Genomic DNA, 19,597 nt, shown 5'->3' on the forward strand with positions numbered 1-19,597 from the left:
ACTGCATACCAGGAGAAAACTAGGCTGATAAGTTTGCTTCTTACACCCAAACAATGAATGGAGCATCATATCCCGGAGGCACTACAAACAAATTTTGAAACATTTATACTTATGACCACCTTGATTCTACCATGTGATATATCAATAGAAGCCAGTGACAGAATTTCACAAAAATATTTTATGAAAAATGTATACTAAGTACATTAAACAATACTTAACTTGAATCTAAAACATTTCTTTACAATCCTTCTCTTCTATTTCATGTAGACAATATATTGTTTAGCGTAGTATAAATTTTTCATAATAGATATTTTACTGTAAGAACCCCAAAATATAAAGTTTCTCATGAATATATTGAAAATAAGGATTGGTAATTTTTGCAAAAAAGTGGATTTACAAAGGATGTACGTGTTTGATGAACACACAAAGTTAAAATAAGATATTTATAAGGAATACCCTGGAGTTGTACAGTACTACCTATGTAGTCAGGGTGTAATATAACCTATTATTTTGACACCAGTCTCTGTATGATCGTGCCTGCCCTTCCTGTATGAGAGATTAACACCGGACCCCCCACACACTAACTGTTTTATGTATACACTGTTGACATAATCCTTACAAGATTTCAGATATGTCAAAAGTGGTATTTTTGAAGTTCCTAAATGTTGTACACATGTCCTTGACCTTCAGAAGCTGGACCCCCCTGACTGTGTTACTAATACTTCTGTCATTGCCACTGACAGAGGGACTGCGATAATCCCAGGCTGAACATGGGCCGACTTTGACAAGTTGGAATCATGATTCATTTGGGTGTAAAAAGGCCAGTCAAAGTAAACGTTTGGTTATCAAGAATTGACATACGAGGAGATGGTATATTTTATAGGTCGTTTATAGTTAATTGTTTGTTACAGAAATAAGTGGGATTAATTATGACCAAACAAGAGTTTGTATGGGGATATTGAAAAGAATTCAAAGCACAGTTAATTCATTGGATCAAACAGTGCTGGCAGCAGAATCTGGGTTTAAATATTCCGCTCTATCCCAAAGCTTCGAAAGATTCTTCGGTTGGGAAAACAAATTATTGAATTATATATTTGAAAAAAAAATGGACACAACTTTTTAAATATAATCTATCTAGTAGTTTGTATGCTGGGTAGCTGAATAAACTGTGAAAAAAATCATAAAAACAAAGTATTAAGATTGATCTACTTAGGTCTAAGAGATGTTAACAGATTTGATCAGTGTTGTGTTAGGGCTGACCTAATTGTTAGGGGAATGAGGAAGTGAGTGAAGAGGGTTGATAATGTTCCGGTGCCAATATTTAGTTTGGTGTTTAGTAATTGTACGCTGGTGCTCTAGGTACGTTGTAGGTTATATACATACCTATAGGTAATACATAAAACTCCTGCTGGTACTATATCTGTACCTCCAACACAGACTGTCTTGTCTCAGACCTGTACAGGATTTAGAAAGGCTATTGCAGAAAGAATTTGGCTGAGGGTCTTTTTCAAGGTCAAAGGACAAGGTCAAAGGATATTTGGGTTGAAATATTTGGTAATTTTTTTTCACTTACCGGTAATGAATGAAATATGATGTCATCAGTCACTAGAGAAAAAAGATACACTGCCTGTTATTCTTTTTAGCTCAGCTTGCCTGAAGGACCAAGTGAGCTTATGCCGTGGTGCGGCATCCGTCATACGGCCATCCGTTGTCAAATATGTTTTAAACCTTTCAGCAACATCTTCACAAGAACCATCAGGCCAAGAATGTTGATATTTGACTAGTAGCATGCATGGATGATGGGCTACCAATTTTGTGCAAATGAATGACCTTCACTGATACTCAAGGTAACAGGGGTCAATTGTCTAAAAACAACTTTAAACAACTTCATCTGAATAACCAATAGGTCCAGGGTGATGAAATTTTGCCAGAAACATGCTGGCATGAATGGCTTCAAACTTTGTTCAAATCAATGACCTTGACCAATATTCAAGGTCACAGGGGTCAAATATGTTTAAAAGTTTTAAACAACTTCTTTTAAATAACCAAAAGGCACAGGATGATGATATCTAATCAGTAGCATGCTGGGATGAAGGGCTACCAATTTGGTTCAAATGAATGACCTTAATTTATATTCAAGGTCACAGGGATCAAATATATTTAAAACTTTAAACGACTTCTTCTGAATAACCATACGGCCTAGATTGTTGATATCTGGCCAGTAGCATGCTAGGATAAAAGGCTATCAAGCTTTTCATTTGAATGACCCTGACCTACTTTCAAGGTCACATTTGGTCAAATATGTATAAACCTTTAAATGACCTAGTTGTATGCTGAGATGAAGGGCTTTAAAGTTTGTTCAACGTAATGACCTTGTTCCACTCTCAAGGTCACAGGGGTCAAATGTTTTTAAATCTTTTAACAAGTTCTTTTGTATGACTTATAGTCATAAATACTGATATGTTGCCTGTAGGTTTATTTTAGATCACTGCTAAGGTTACAAGTGTGAGATTAATACTAGGTGAGCGATGCAGGCCCATTGGGCCTCTTGTTTTTTTCTAGTATACAACAATACAATATAATAAGATATGCTCATATCAGACGATAAAACTTAATTCAGTAATTTTCGATGCAGAAGATATATCAAATATGATTTCATTTTTTGAAAAAAAATCAAATTATTAACAAGAATTGGCCTGACAATTTCATCTTAAACTCCAGGCTAGAGACCGCAACCAGATAGTGTTGTCCTTGGTTCTCAATGACAGGTTTCTACAATTTTTCTTGAGAGAGCCAAGACTGCTGCTGGCAGCTGAGACAGGGAGGTGGAATTTCCCCACTCTCATAAGATTAACAGTAGTTTTGTGTCAAAGACAATGTAAATTAACTTCCATGGATAAAATCTGTCATAAATTGTAACAAATGTCACACGCCCGTCAGGACCAACCTGCAGATATATCTCCAAACCAGCATCTGTTACTCATTAGTAACTTCGTTAGGAGTGTAATGTCTTTTTGTATGCAGTCCATTAGCAACAGAGATATAACTGTCGTATAAAGTTCTCCAATTGATGATGCTATCAATAAAAAGAGATACCTATTTTGTAAATTTTCATTTGCTTTGCAGATTTGTTTTGTATTTATCTCTTTATTTAGTCACGTCTTAGAAGAACAAGTGTTCCAAATTTTGAAACGCAATGAATATCTTAAATTTAGTACCTGTAGTTTTCATTTACTGCTTTTCCGAGAAGTTTATTTCTGAACCTTTCTTTCTACCACTTCTTTTTTGCCCACATTTATTTGGGTCATCTGACGGCACTGCTCGACCATCCATCTGACGTCACTGCTCGACCATACATCTGACGGCACTGCTCGACCATACATCTGCCGGCACTGCTCTACCATACATCTGATGGCACTGCTCGACCCATACATCTGACGGCACTGCTCGACCATACATCTGACTGCCCTGCTCGACCATACATCTGACGACACTGCTCGACCATACATCTGACAGCACTGCTCGACCATCCATCTGACGACACTGCTCAACCATACATCTGACGGCACTGCTCGACCATACATCTGACGGCACTGGTCGACCATACACCTGATGGCACTGCTCGACCATACACCTGACTGCACTGCTCGACAATACATCTGACGGCACTGCTCGACCATTCATCTGACGGCACTGCTCGACCATACATCTGATGGCACTGCTCGGCCATACATCTGATGGCACTGCTCGCCCATACATCTTATGGCACTGCTCGACCATACATCTGACGGCACTGCTCGACCATCCATCTGACGGCACTGCTCTTCCATACACCTGACGGCACTGCTCGCCCATACATCTGATGGCACTGCTCGGCCATACATCTGACTGCACTGCTCGACCATTCATCTGACGGCACTGCTCTTCCATACATCTGACGGCACTGCTCGCCCATACATCTGACGGCACTGCTCGACCATCCATCTGACGGCACTGCTCGACCATTCATCTGACGGCACTGGTCGACCATACACCTGATGGCCCTGCTCGACCATACACCTGACTGCACTGCTCGAAAATACATCTGACGGCACTGCTCGACCATTCATCTGACGGCCCTGCTCGACCATACATCTGATGGCACTGCTCGGCCATACATCTGACTGCACTGCTCGACCATTCATCTGACGGCACTGCTCTTCCATACATCTGACGGCACTGCTCGCCCATACATCTGATGGCACTGCTCGGCCATACATCTGACTGCACTGCTCGACCATACATCTGATGGCACTGCTCGCCCGTACATCTGATGGCACTGCTCGACCATACATCTGACAGCACTGCTCGACCATCCATCTGACGCCACTGCTCGACCATCCATCTGACGGCACTGCTCAACCATACATCTGACGACACTGCTCGACCATACAACTGACGGCACTGCTCGACCATATATCTGACGGCACTGCTCGACCATACATCTGACGGCACTGGTCTACCATACACCTGATGGCACTGCTCGACCATACACCTGACGGCACTGCTTGACCCATACATCTGACGGCACTTCTCGACCATACATCTGATGGCACTGCTCGACCATACATCTGACAGCACTGCTCGACCATCCATCTGACGACACTGCTCGACCATACATCTGACAGCACTGCTCGACCATCCATCTGACGCCACTGCTCAACCATACATCTGACGGCACTGCTCGTCCATACATCTGACGGCACTGCTCGCCCATACATCTGATGGCACTGCTCGGCCATACATCTGACTGCACTGCTCGACCATTCATCTGACGGCACTGCTCAACCATACATCTGACGGCACTGCTCGTCCATACATCTGACGGCACTGCTCGCCCATACATCTGACGACACTGCTCGACCATACATCTGACTGCACTGCTCGACCCTACATCTGACGGCACTGCTCGACCATACATCTGACTGCACTGCTCGACCATACATCTGATGGCACTGCTCGACCATACATCTGTGATGTCTTGTCCACTCAATAACTATACCATTTGGATGGAACTTTATCATACTTTGAAGCAGTATTTATTGCAAAGGCCAAAGGGTCTGTCAAAATCTTTTAACTCAAGGTCATATCTTGAAGGTCAAGGTAATGGTACAATGTAGGTGTATTATACATCTGTTCAGAAGTGATTGAACCTTACAGTATCTCCATTTTATTCCCTGTGGTTATTTGTGACACTATTAATATGCTGTAGGACTGTCAACCTTTTAAAAGCAGTCATATCCAGAGATATTGGACATAACTGAGTGTGTTTGTCATATTTTGATGAAATATTCATTTACCCATAACTGTCGAAACATCTAAAATTGAAACGTCAAGACTAAAATATAATTCTGTTAATCTAACTTTATGCTGAGTTTTAAATGGTATTTTATTTTTAAATTTTAAATCATATTTTCCAAACTTATAGTTGTAGTTGTTAAAGCATGTGTTCTGTTAAATAGAATTTCATACTGAATTTCATGTGGTTTGTTCCAAATTGATCTCATAATTTCATTACAATGTTTTGTTATCTCAATTCACCACTGAAGACACATTTGAACTCTTCCAATTCAAATGTTGGAATAGTTCATTATGAAACTTCAGGGGTGAATGAGTTCAGTAGTTTTGTTTTGTTGCAGATAATTTATTTCCTTCTTAATTTGTGCACATTTGCCTCACCAGCAAACCTGTATGTCTAATAACGAATCACACTCCTCCCCTGTTAATTAAGTTCCCCTGAATCCAGATTGCTGCAAGGTGATAGATTCTGTTAAAACTGATGGAATATGCTGGTTGGATGTTTTTTTCTCTCTTTTGAAACACATGAAAGTTTTGGAATTAAAGAAATGTGTAGGTTGAAAGCAGAAACGGAGCTTGTTATGTGTGAGATAGCTTTCGTTCAGGCAAATTGGCACAAACGTTTCCTGCAATTGGATAAATTCTGCTAACTTAGAGGTATTTCTTTACAGGATTATTCCATTATTTTCTTACAAAGATAGATGTGATAAGTTCATGTTAATTAGTTCAGGAATAATAATTCATCAGATAGGAGCAAAATAGGTAGAAACTTTGGGAGGAGGAATTGGAGTAAGTGTTGGACAGGTAGAAACTTTGGGAGGATTGGTTTTATTCATTGATGTAGCGCTAGCCCTGAGTTGTTTGTGTCTGTGGACTGGGAAATGTAATCAACGAGTAAGAATAGAACGTGTGGATCCCCCCTCCACCCCACCCCCGGAGTTAGAGGTAAAACAAACTGAAGAAGAAAGGGTTGGAGTGATTTAACCTTGTTGTAAGAATGTCAACTACAACATTTTCACCTTTGTTTTAAAGGCTAGGATGATGTGTCACTGGTTTCTGTATGGTTTTTAAATCGTGATGAAATCACTTGTGAAATATGCTTCTATATGAAGTACATATTCCTTTAAATCTGTAGTTAAACTAGATTTAACTCCAAGTGTGGGCTTCATAGATACCCTGACACTCCCCACATATCTACAAAGTTTTGAGCCCATTCATTACATGGTGTCTGAGATAATCTGCAGAAACCTGAATTACACTTGTTTCGATACTTGAGGTCAAGGTCAACGGTCATATTGAGATGATATGACACACAGCCTTCCCATGACATGCCTTTAAAATACAAAGTTTGGTTCCTATTCATGAAACAGCAGAAATATGCTCAGGAAATGATTATATGAGTACTTGAGTTCAAGGTAAAAGGTAAAAATTGAGGTCACAGTCACCTCTGTTTTGATGTCACATTCTGCCTTCCTGTGATGTATGTGTATATACCTATATACAAAGTTTGATGCCCATTCATTAGAAAGTGGCTGAGATATGCTTTGGAAACCACAGTCAGCACATGTAATTAAGCTTACATAGATGTTCGCCAAACTTTGTCGAAGTGGGGGTATAAGATTACTACCCTGTTTAACTGATTTTCATTTAGAATTTGGAGATGATCATTCAAGGCTGTTAATGAATAAGGGTCTGAAAAGGGAGATAACTCGCAGGTCGATTGAAGAGTTTGGTATGGGTAGAATAAAGTCGTGGGTATAGGACCTGTCATACGAAGAAAAAATCTACTGATCAGATTTAAGGTCATAAAAGTAATTTCTACAAATATTCATACCCGGTTGATTTAAATAATAATCAGGTTATCTAGGAATGAAATTACTTCTTGACTAATGTATCTGAGGCAATGAACAGTTTTTCATTTTTTTCTGATTTTCTTTTGCATCCTTGAACAGGACTGTTTTGGTGGTGATATAGTGTAATGGTCTTGGGAGGTATTTGTGGTTGTAACTTTAATACCAAGCTTGCTTTAGTTAGTGTAAAGGAGTTTGAATGCAGTGTGTTATCGAAAATTGAACTGTTCTGAGGTAGTCACATTTTTCACAGTGTCATGCTGGCACTATTTTTCAACAAGAGAATTAATTTGCTAGCTCATATAGAACTTTTCTGCAGCAAAACAATGTTCAAGTGTTGGAGCAGCCGTATAAACAGCCCAACAATTCGCCAAGATAGCACATTGGAATTTTCTTGCATAAGGCAATGTCAAAATCAGGCATCTTACTTGGAGCTAGCCCAAAGGTTGGCTGATGACTGGGACAACATCAACCCTCAGGCTACCTGTCATTTGACAAGTTCATTGCATTGATGATGACACAGTGTTTCTACACACTAGTGAATTGGTGGTCATATACACAGAATTATTTGTTTGTTTGTGTTTTATGCCCTATCATTTTAAGAATGTGCCAGCTTTTTGTGGTGGAGGAAAGCCGGAGTTCCCGTAAAACCCCACCGACCTACCAGGCGACTGCCCCACGTAGGTCTCGAACCCGTGACCCAGTGGTGGAGGGCTAGTGGTAGCAGAATGACAGACGCCTTATCCACTTGGCCACCGTGGCCCTCACACAGAATTAAACATGTTACTTACAAAACTTAACTTGAGATGTGCTTACATCTTAAAAAAGCAATTTATCATGAGATTTTTTCGTGATTTATGACACATTAATTAAGTAATGAAAAAATCTTCAGGGAATAAAGTGATCAGTTGGACACAGTTGCAGTAAGAATGATTTATTTACCCATAGTGTTTATAGTGTTTACCTTACTTTTTTATCGAGTATAAATATGCTCATTTGGTCCTCTCATACTCAACTCAGTAGCAAAGCTTTAGCTGCAAGAGGAGGAAGAGGCTATCAGAAAAAAAAAGTTTTTATTTCTCAATAGTTGAAGGTTACAGAAAAATAAAAAAATAAAGCAAATTAAATATTTTTATTTCTCAACAGTTGAAGGTTACAGAAAAATAAAAAAATAAAGCATTTAATGATTACATCTCAGGAAAAAAACCTGTGCTGGTAATATATATATAAACAAGATTCTTTTTCCTTGCTTGTTGATGTAAAGAATGGTGTGCTGTCTCTTTACACCATATCAAAACAGACTAGACAAAAAATAAGCTTGAATTATCTAACATTTGTTAAAAAGCGGAAAATATAGGAGACCTTTTAAATTTCTAGAGTTGTATATTCTCCTGGTTAACACATATAGTGTTGTTAAAAACAACATGTGTGATGTTTCATTTCATTTACGTATAAAATTGTAAATCTGCACTTTGGTAGTCTAAACTGTTTTACAGCTATCATATATCACTGCCTAAAAAACATTAATGGTCCTTTGGCAGGGATACAGTCTCTAGCATGTGTGTTCTAATTTCAAAACATCTGTAAGCCTGCACATGGAAAAAGAAATCTTAAAAAAACGATGGTGAAAATAAAACATTGGCGATAATATGTGTCTCGTATTTCTTTGAGTGGTGTATGATACCGAGTTGTATGCAGCTTCTGTTTTTATCGAACTCAGTGCAGATATGCGTTTTGATGGCCTGGCCTTCTGTATCAGTTTGTGCAGTCAGTGCGTTTTAATTGCCTGGCCTTCTTTATCAGTTTGCCACTACTTAATAAGATAACAAGGGATTCAAAAATAATCTTAATGGATTGGAAATAAAGACTGGAGGATAGGGTGAATTAATTATCTAAATGCGAGGGAAATTTATCTGGATTAATGAACATCTGAAAACCAAAAAGAGCTTACGCTGTAGGACTTTTTTCCATTTTCAAAATTCTAATAATGTTGTGTAACATGTAATTTATACTTTCATGTGTGAAAATGAAAAATGAAAATAAAAAAATAGTTTGGTAAAACATTTGTAAAATGTTTCAAGTTCAATGTTCCAATTGCCCTTGTTATATGAGGAGGTTAACAAAACTTGTGGAATAAACGTCAGAAAACTTGGCCCACGGCCTTTAATTCTACGGCTGCGGAGACAGAATGACGCTGACCTTGGGCTTATCATTTCGTACAGAATTTGGATTTTACAGCTTGTAACCAGTGGTGGCTACAGTACAGAAGTTACAAGTCACTAGGACGTTAAATCAAAAACAATTATAGTCATCTTTTAACAGATAAAAATGAGCTGTGCCTTATGGGTGTTGAACATGTAATATGTAAATAGAAAATCAAATACATATATCTATCCTTGAAAATTTGATCCAGTAAGCTTGAAACAAATTCAAGTGTAAAAGATCTAGATGTAAGTTTTCAATAGGAAACATTAGAGGTGAAGTAAGATTATTAGAATTATGGAATGTGGTCTTAGTTAATAAGAAAATATGGTTTTCTTCAGTAATTTGGATAAATTTCATGAAATACTCTTTGACAAGACATCTTCTTTAACCATTTGACCACTTTAGGCCATAATGGACTCATCCAGATGAATGTATGCATGGTAGAGTCTACTCAAGTTACCTAGGGGTGAAAGGGTTAAAAAAGGTTAACATGATTACAAGTGCAAACAAATGAACGTTGTCAAAGAGTAAACTATTTATGTTTGACTTAAGTGTAAAACAAAGTGGGAATTGTTTGACACTCAATAACACACAATGAGAAGACATTATTTTATAGGTGTACATATCCCCGATGATACACAAGGATCTATAAAGATATGTCTGGATCCTGGATTATTGGTAAAACCATTGCGACCAGACAAAATACTACTGCGGTAACTGTTAGCATGTTTGTAAATATCGTCTGGGGCTTGAAAAGGAGAGGGAAATTATTGGCATTGAGTGCTTGTCATTGATTGGACGTGCCATTTTATTGTTAGACAATATTAGAGGTCTGACAAAGTTATCATACTGGCACTATCATTGTTTAGTCTAACGGAAGGTCTGGAGGAGGATAGACTAATCTATCATTAATGTAAATGGGGCTTTAAACTCCAATGTGAGAATTAGGGCCTAGCTGTATTGAACTCACAAAGTAACAGTATTTGTAATAGATTGGGTGAAGCATTGTTCATCCTGATGTTGACGATAAGTATCCTGTCTAATTGAAACAATCTTCAATCTGACCTAGGGGACTGAAGTGCCTCTATAGATGAAACGCTTTTTTCCCTGATGTTGGGCACTGGTGGAATGGCTAGGTGAAGCATAGTTTATCCTTAGGTGGGGAAAAGTGGTCTGTCTGGATGAAACACTAACCTGGGAATTGGTAGCCTGTTTAAGCAAAACACTGTTAAGTATGACTGAAATGCTGTTCATTGTGACTTTAAGAACCATTTGCCTGGTTAAGTACAACACTGTTTAGTGTGACCTTGGGGACTTGTGGCCTGTTTAGTAAAACACTGTTCAGTGTGACTTTGGGGAGTTGTGGTCTGTTAAAGTAAAACACTGTTCAGTGTGACCTTGGGGACTTGTGGCCTGTTTAAGTACAACACTGTTCAGTGTGACCTTTGGGACTTGTGGCCTGTTTAATTACAACACTGTTCAGTGTGACCTTGGGGACTTGTGGCCTGTTTAAGTAAAACACTGTTTAGTGTGACCTTGGGGACTTGTGGCCTGTTTAAGTAAAACACTGTTCAGTGTGACCTTGGGGACTTGTGGCCTGTTTAGTAAAACACTGTTCAGTGTGACCTTGGGGACTTGTGGCCTGTTTAGTAAAACACTGTTTAGTGTGACCTTGGGGACTTGTGGCCTGTTTAAGTACAACACTGTTTAGTGTGACCTTGGGGACTTGTGGTCTGTTTAAGTACAACACTGTTCACTGTGACCTTGGGGACTTGTGGCCTGTTTAAGTAACACACTGTTTAGTGTGACCTTGGGTACTTGTGCCTATCTAGGTATACCACTTGGGGGCTGGTAAGATATCTTGTGTAAAAAGGTTTACGCATTTCTGGACATTATTTCTTCAGAGGAGTACCATATATATATGGAGATGTACCATGGTACAGAAACCAAGTTTAAATGTCCCTTATTGGTTACTTACTTTATAAAGCTATGATAATTGAGTGAATCTGAAGATGATTTGTCTAATGCTTGGTGTCTGTTACAGCATGTCAGCCAGGGAACCAGATCAGGTCTAATCAACCAGGTAATGTTCAGGTATAGCGCACAGTAGCTGTGTCAATAACCTTATCGCTTTCTGGTAAAGGTACTTACTACTCTAACAGTTCAGGTATAGCACACAGTAGCTGTGTCAATATCCTCATCGCTTTCTGGTAAAGGTCCTCACTACTCTAACAGTTCAGGTATAGCGCACAGTAGCTGTGTCAATAACCTTATCGCTTTCTGGGAAAGGTACTTACTACTCTAACAGTTCAGGTATAGCACACCGTAGCTGTGTCAATAACCTCATCACTTTCTGGTAAAGGGCCTCACTGCTCTAACTGTTCAGGTATAGCACACAGTAGCTGTGTCAATAACCTCATCTCTTTCTGGTAAAGGTCCTCACTGCTCTACCCGTTCAGGTATAGCACACAGTAGCTGTGTCAATAACCTCATCTCTTTCTGGTAAAGGTCCTCACTGCTCTACCCGTTCAGGTATAGCACACAGTAGCTGTGTCAATAACCTCATCACTTTCTGGTAAAGGTCCTCACTGCTCTAACTGTTCAGGTATAGCACACAGTAGCTGTGTCAATAACCTTATCGCTTTCTGGTAAAGGTCCTCACTACTCTAACAGTTCAGATATAGCACACAGTAGCTGTGTCAATAACCTCATCACTTTCTGGTAAAGGTCCTCACTACTCTAACAGTTCAGATATAGCACACAGTAGCTGTGTCAATAACCTCATCACTTTCTGGTAAAGGTCCTCACTACTCTAACAGTTCAGATATAGCACACAGTAGCTGTGTCAATAACCTCATCACTTTCTGGTAAAGGTCCTCACTACTCTAACAGTTCAGATATAGCACACAGTAGCTGTGTCAATAACCTCATCACTTTCTGGTAAAGGTCCTCACTACTCTAACAGTTCAGGTATAGCACACAGTAGCTGTGTCAATAACCTCATTACTTTCTGGTAAAGGTCCTCACTACTCTAACAGTTATTCTAACCTTAACCGTACACTTCTGACAAACTAGTTCCTCGGTAGACACAAACTTTCTACTCCTTACTGTTAAGTCACTAAACTAATGATATTAGTTCCAACTGTTGTCTGTCCACACGTTTAGCTTATAGTCAGTTGGAGTTATCAGCCTGGTAACACATGCTTTTATATTCACGGCCCATGCCTTTATATTTACTGCTTTGGATCACACTATGGGAAAAGGGAAGCTGAGTGTTTAACCAATTGAGTTTATAAGATTTAACTCATTCATTCCTGAAGACACATTTGAACCCTTCCAATTCAAAGGATGGAATAGCTTATTATGAAATTTCAGGGGTGAATGAGTTAATTTTGCAGTGTGTGATGTTTATCAGATACAATTTATTTTACCTGTATATCTAACATGATATTTGGTGGTTATATCATTTGTCAGGGAACAATATAATGGGATATTTGTATAAAACAATGAGGTATATATTTAATATGGTGTTAATAACACAATGTACTGGGTACAGTGGTGTCAATAGAGGTGGACTAGAATACCAGACTCTGGAGATAGATATAATTATGTACCAAATCTACCACCATTAATCCATTAACCCATTAACTAACCATTAAATAGGACTAATAGGTCTTAATGAGTATTTAATGATATGAATGATGATCATATTGACGTTATTGGTCATCAAAATGCACCAGTTGACTCCAAAAAATGTAATAAATTTCACCACATTAATTGAATGGCTGTTCCTAACGGTAGTCTGCAATTCGATGATTTGGTTATTATGACGACAAAAGGAAGGAGATCTGTCATGTGTGACCACGGAAGGCCTACAATGTTAACCAGAAAAAGTTCACATAGATCCTGTGTAACCACAACAATGTCAGGCCTGTACTGTCCTGGACCTCAAGGTCAATTTGTAGGTTATAGAGTCTATTTTAATACAGTACAATAATGTCAGACCCGTCCTATGTATCTACTGTTCTGGTCAATGTGTTGGTTACATTTAAAGTGTCAACTAAGGGTGAATGTATTAATCAAGTAAAAGTCCTAGGTATCTAGGTTACAGAGTCTGTTATGCAAATAATTTTAATTAAGATTCTGCAGATGAAGATTCATGAAAAAGTATATATAATTATATAATTCTGTAAAATCTAAGTTGAAGAATTATAAAATATTCAAAATCAGATTCTTGAGATGAATTATTCAGGAAAAGAAAGTATATTTGATTATACAATTCTTCAAAATCTCAGTTGAAGAATTTGAGTTAACAGGTTTATAAACTAACCATACTTTAGTGCTTTGTCGGGATGGTTACTGATTATAAAACACTTAACACAAATGTGTCTTTATTTTTTTAGTCTGTGATAAATCTGGTGTAAATATTAGCTGATTTCATTCATAACAAGTGTATTTTTTACAGTAAAGATAAATGATGTTTTTATCTTTCCATTGAGTTTATGTTTAGATGCTGGCACTATCTATTTCTAGACTGGATCAGGTTTCTCAAATTTGCCAAAAATACTTCACTGCTTGAGATCTAGTGTTCTATTAAAATTAGTATACTAGTAAGTCCCCGCCTCTAGATACATAACAGTGTTTACAGTACATAATGACCTAGACTTGCCCTAGCCCCGTACACAGTGAAGGATATTTAGTATATTAAATGACCTAGACTTGTTCTAGCCCCATACACACTTAGGATTTATATAAATAACAGTGTTTACAGTACATAATGACCTTGACTTGCCCTAGCCCCATACACAGTGAAGAATATTTAGTATATTAAATGACCTAGACTTGTTCTAGCCCCATACACACTTAGGATTTATATAAATAACAGTGTTTACAGTACATAATGACCTAGACTTGTTCTAGCCCCATACACAGTGAAGGATATTTAGTATATTCAATGACCTAGACTTGTTCTAGCCCCATACACACTTAGGATTTATATATATAACAGTGTTTACAGTACATAATGACCTAGACTCGTTCTAGCCCCATACACACTTAGGATTTATATAAGTAACAGTGTTTACAGTACATAATGACCTAGACTTGTTCTAGTCCCATACACACTTAGGATTTATATAAATAACAGTGTTTACAGTATATAATGACCTAGGTTTGTTCTAGTCCCATACACACTTAGGATTTATATAAATAATAGTGTTTACAGTACATAATGACCTAGACTTGCTCTAGCCCCGTACACAGTGAAGGATATTTAGTACATTAAATGACCTAGACTTGTTCTAGCCCCATACACACTTAGGATTTATATAAATAACAGTGTTTACAGTACATAATGACCTAGACTTGTTCTAGTCCCATACACACTAAGGATTTATATAAATAACAGTGTTTACAGTATATAATGACCTAGCCTTGCTGTAGCCCCATACACAGTGAAGGATATTTAGTATATTAATGACCTAGACTTGTTCTAGCCCCATACACACTTAGGATTTATATAAATAACAGTGTTTACAGTACATAAGGACCTAGCCTTGCTCTAGCCCCATGCACAGTGAAGGATATTTAGTATATTAAATGACCTAGCCTTGCTCTAGCCCCGTACACAGTGAATGATATTTAGTATATTAAATGACCTAGATTTGTTTAGCCCCATACACACTTAGGATTTATATAACCTAGACTTGCTCAAGTCCCATATGCTTTCTCTAGCCCCATACACACAAGGCTATTTTAATATTAAAAATTGTTTTGTTATTATACCTAACATACTTTGTGCAACACAGTAGTCCTTGTCGTGAGAATGAGAGCACTTAAAGGTGTTTGAATATGTTTTGTAGGTAGATTGGGTTTTGCTACCAGCATCAACATTTTTGGTGTTGGACAACCCCTTAGTAAATGTATTGATTATCTGCATCTAATTAATTAATAGAAGTGTAAATATAAAATAAAGGTCAGACGGAAATGCACCTTTTGAAAAGTCCTTGCTCTGCAAAATAAAGAATAAAAAATAGAGAAAGCTACATTGTACCTCCATTTGTATCATTCCATCCATTACTAAAACTAATTTAGTCACCTAATTATCAACAGCTGTCATTCATGTATTGTTTACAATATGTCTATTGTGTATTGGTATAATATACTTGCCATGGGAGAGCTTATGGTCAAAGGGGAGACAACCACATTTCTAGGTATTTTATATTGGTTGCTATTTAATTTTGTTTTATGCATGTAGATCTATACATTTATACAGGAAAAAATATTTTTGATTTGGTCAAGAAGCGATTGTATTGGTAAAATGTGTTGTATTTAGTATAGGTTTATGAGCACAGATCTGCTTTCCTTTTCTTAATTTTGTTCAAAGTGTTTAGGACTTTCTGTCATGTTGACTGTTTTAAATACATGCATTATAACAGTATATACACTCTATGTTTTCATGACTCATACGTATGCATCTATTGCATCTATGGAAACTACTTCCAGATCAGTAAATCCTATAAACTTTGTGATATCTATCGTGATTTGGCAAAATAATTGATTATCTTCTACACTCGGCAGTAGTCGATATTCATAAGAGAAGCGCCGCTGCTTGATTGATGTGAAATGGACAGCAGATTTACATATTGACTTAAAATACTCCGGACATGCTCATAATTCAGTTAAATTTAGTGTGCATCAAAGCCAAGCAGTTCAGTTTGATTGCAGTTAAGTTTTCATTAGGGAATTTCATTTGTTGAAAAATGAATAAAATCTGCATACAAACTTTGTTATTTTAAACTTGTGTATATCTGGAATGCATCACTCATATTATGTTGTTTTCCAGTCTTGTTTAAAGCAGGTTCTAACTCTCACACATTAGGTGTAGCAGGACTGGGCTGGTTGATTCCCAGTGACCACATTGCTCTGTTGACTATTGTCCTTCTACAGCTGGGAGGTCCTGGGTTTGAATCCCGTTATGGTCTTGTCCCATTTTCTCCTGTCCTTTTACAGTTGTATGCAGGGGAGCTGGGCTGGTCAATGACCGTGACCAGGTAGAGCTATTTATCTGAAAAAATGCCATGTCCAGAGTCGCAGTACCTCTGTAAAGAACTTTCACCAAAAAGTTGTCCTGAAGAAATCCACCAGTTTGGTGAATTAACAGCTAGACTTTATTATTGTGTAAAGAATTAAACGCCAGGTACGGCTATGTTGCATTTTAATTACGTAGTAATGCTCTTAATCCCTCAGTTGCTCTTTGTATACATTGTTACCCATGCTAGAGGTTGTCAACGTTGACAATGTTCACTATATCAACTGCTCTTTTTGTAATGTCGATGTCAATTTTTGTCAAGTCCGTGATGGGAGGAAAAAGGTAAATTTACGTAGCATGTTATTATAATTGCAGTGTGAAAAGGAAATTCTACCCTCAGATATCAGTTATGGGGTCAGAACATTGGCAACCCTGCTTCTGACCCAGATTCTACTCCCAAGATTTGAATCTCCATATCGCCAAACCAATACATGTGGTTGGGTTTACTGTGAATGCTTAAAACTTGGAGTGCGTCATTTTATTATAGAAATGCAGAGTCATGAATTGGAATTTCCCTAGCCATATTCTTTGTTGTACAATTAAATATTTGCATAGACTTACAAGTCATTGTTAAAGTTTCTGAAGTAGACATACTTCAGGATTCAAGAAACATTTGCACGGCATATTAAAGCTTCATTTGTCAGCAAATTTAAGAACTTTTTAGAAGACTTGTATTAAACAAAAAATGTTATTATATTAGTCTAGGAAACATAGAACATATTAGATATATATTTTAAGTCAGTGATAGTGCTAGCATTTGTCTCCGAATACTATATTAATGTCAAACAGGAATGTGAGACGTATATCGGGGTCGTCTGCAATTATAGTTTTGCTTCAGTTTGCTGGGTAAAGCCTCATAGCAAATAAGTATATTGTATATTGCAAATCACCAATATTTTCATGAGTTATAAATTGTAACCTTGGATTACCCTGGAGGTTTAATTTCTGTAGATTTGTTATATCATAGGCAGTGTTTGTAGCTTTAGGTACCTTTGGAGTTTGGAGGTATATTGAGAAATTATAGCCTTTTAATGCCAAAAGAAGTTTATTATAAGCACTGTAGCCTTCGGACACTTGGAGAGTTTACCGTAGTTATTGTATATCCTTCTGAGATCTTGGGTGTTTACCATACAGATAGTATTCTGACCTTACAGGTTATTTAGGGTAGAACAGTTAATCAGGAAGTAGACGCTAATGCTACATGATCTACAACTTAAAGTTTAGAATGAAAAAGATTAGTTATGACATCTGGGTCAGTGTAACACTTAGCAGCTATGTATGTGTGGTACAACTAGTTGTAGTTGTAAAACATTTTTAAAACTGGAATATTTCTGTCATTCTAACACAGGAATTTGGCGGATAAATAGGAAATGTTTCTGAATTGAAATATATCTTAATATTCTGAAAAATAGTACTTGTGGTAGGGGCTGAGCAATGTCAGAACTTCATGATCTGGAAAAAGTTTGGTTTACACTTGTTGAAAAAATTCTGTTACAGAAGCTTTGAGTGAGAATGATAGAAACACTGGGTTCGGACTTACCTGAAAACACTACTGTGGGAAGGGCATTATTGGGATACAGATGGTTTCTGCTAGCTGTTTGAGGGGTTTTGAGTTGAAAATTTTGAGGAATTGGAAGAAATCCTGGGTTTACACTCAAAACATTTAGAACTGTAATGGATGTTTGGGTTGAAATGTTATGATACAAACGTTAATGTTATCTGTTATGGTTAGCATAAAACCTGATTAATTAGGTTATACACAGTAATGTATGCAGGGCTTGTAGCCCACATTCTGCCCCATTTCCAATGGAAAATAATGTTTTTCCGGAACCATTTCAGAAAATGTCCCCATTTAAACATCTAGAATGAAATCTCATAAGTAAGATGTCCTAGTCTTTGAGATGATGTTTTGTTTCAAATAGAAAATTAATTTTAGATATAATTGAAAAAAATCTCAAATTGATTTGCTGTGATGCAATCTTTTCCTAATTCTAAAACAACAGGCCCCATTCCTAAATCGATGAAAAAACAGCATGGCTTGGTAACAAGCAGGTAACTCTGAGGTTATTCAAAATTTAGGTAAAGGGAGGTCACTCTGGACACAAATAACAAGTTTATAAGGTAACTTTTTTTTCTAAACCAATAAACCTGTATCTTATTTGATATTCTACCTGATGAGTGCCTGATTACAACATAACAGTACACGGCGGTTGTTACAGCATCACTGTTAGTCCTAACCATCGGTAATAATAGGCACCTTCACAGCAATTGCTTCTATGTTATTTATTCTTGCGGCCGTAGGGGCCAATTATAGTTGTTAAGGCGTCCGACCATGTACGATCATGATCAGTAGCCCTGCACCACTGAGCCACTGGTTGGAGGCCTATGGCAATTGCCAGGTACTGGTTGCAGGTTAGTGGTTTATCTCCCGGTATTCTAGTTTTCCTCAACTACAAAACTGTGGTGAAAAAGGACGTAAAACACAAACAAACCTAATCGTTTAGTCAAGAAGTTTCAGCCTGTAAACATCATTATCACATATATACAGAAACAACCACCTCAGTGACCACTTGTAACTGTTTATAACAACCACCTGTCTATTATGATCATTTTGGAAAATCCCAAAATCTCTGTGTAACAATATATTATGACACGAAAAAGCGTGGGAAACAGTACAGGATGGTTTGCCATATTAAAATTGTTTATTGTATAAGCTCCTATTATATAGAGTAGTATATTGTTGTTAAGTAGATCGTGTACATGGTTTAACATATTCTACTAGATACACTGTACTGTGTGTGTATATATAGTGGAGAGATTTTCACATGTAAACAAATCCACATGATCTATGATATTGTTTAAGTGTTGATAAGTAACATGTCTGGCAATTTGTCACTGCTATTTGTGTTCAGAACACTTTGGCTATGAATAAGAAATGTATATATATAACACTTTGTACTTGACTCCGTGAAATTAAGGAAGGTTGTCCCACTAAATTGCTATGGTATACAGTCAATAAAAAGTTATTTTTCTGCTAAAATGTTTATTTCCTCTACAGTGATACAAAAACATTTATCTATAGTTTGCTGGCATTTTCAGTAAGTTTTCTCTTGTA

The 19,597-nt window shown here is 37.4% G+C and overlaps 1 protein-coding gene across 7 annotated transcripts in view; it reads left to right on the forward strand.

Moving 5' to 3' along the window:
• The window catches only part of LOC110452759 (N-chimaerin-like), an 88,882-nt gene that overhangs the window by 18,909 nt on the left and 50,376 nt on the right, over positions 1 to 19,597 (forward strand). For 6 of the 7 annotated variants that reach the window (XM_021501426.1, XM_021501427.1, XM_021501430.1 and 3 more), the window contains exon 3: positions 11,437 to 11,475. The exons of the other annotated variant lie outside the window; for it this stretch is intronic. In XM_021501426.1, the coding sequence (XP_021357101.1) occupies positions 11,437 to 11,475 (39 nt within the window). The remainder of the gene's footprint in view (positions 1 to 11,436; positions 11,476 to 19,597) is intronic. 7 annotated transcript variants of the gene reach the window in all.

This window comes from Mizuhopecten yessoensis, unplaced genomic scaffold, assembly GCF_002113885.1.
Source record: "Mizuhopecten yessoensis strain PY_sf001 unplaced genomic scaffold, ASM211388v2 scaffold6863, whole genome shotgun sequence".
Taxonomy (NCBI): Eukaryota; Metazoa; Mollusca; class Bivalvia; order Pectinida; family Pectinidae; genus Mizuhopecten; species Mizuhopecten yessoensis.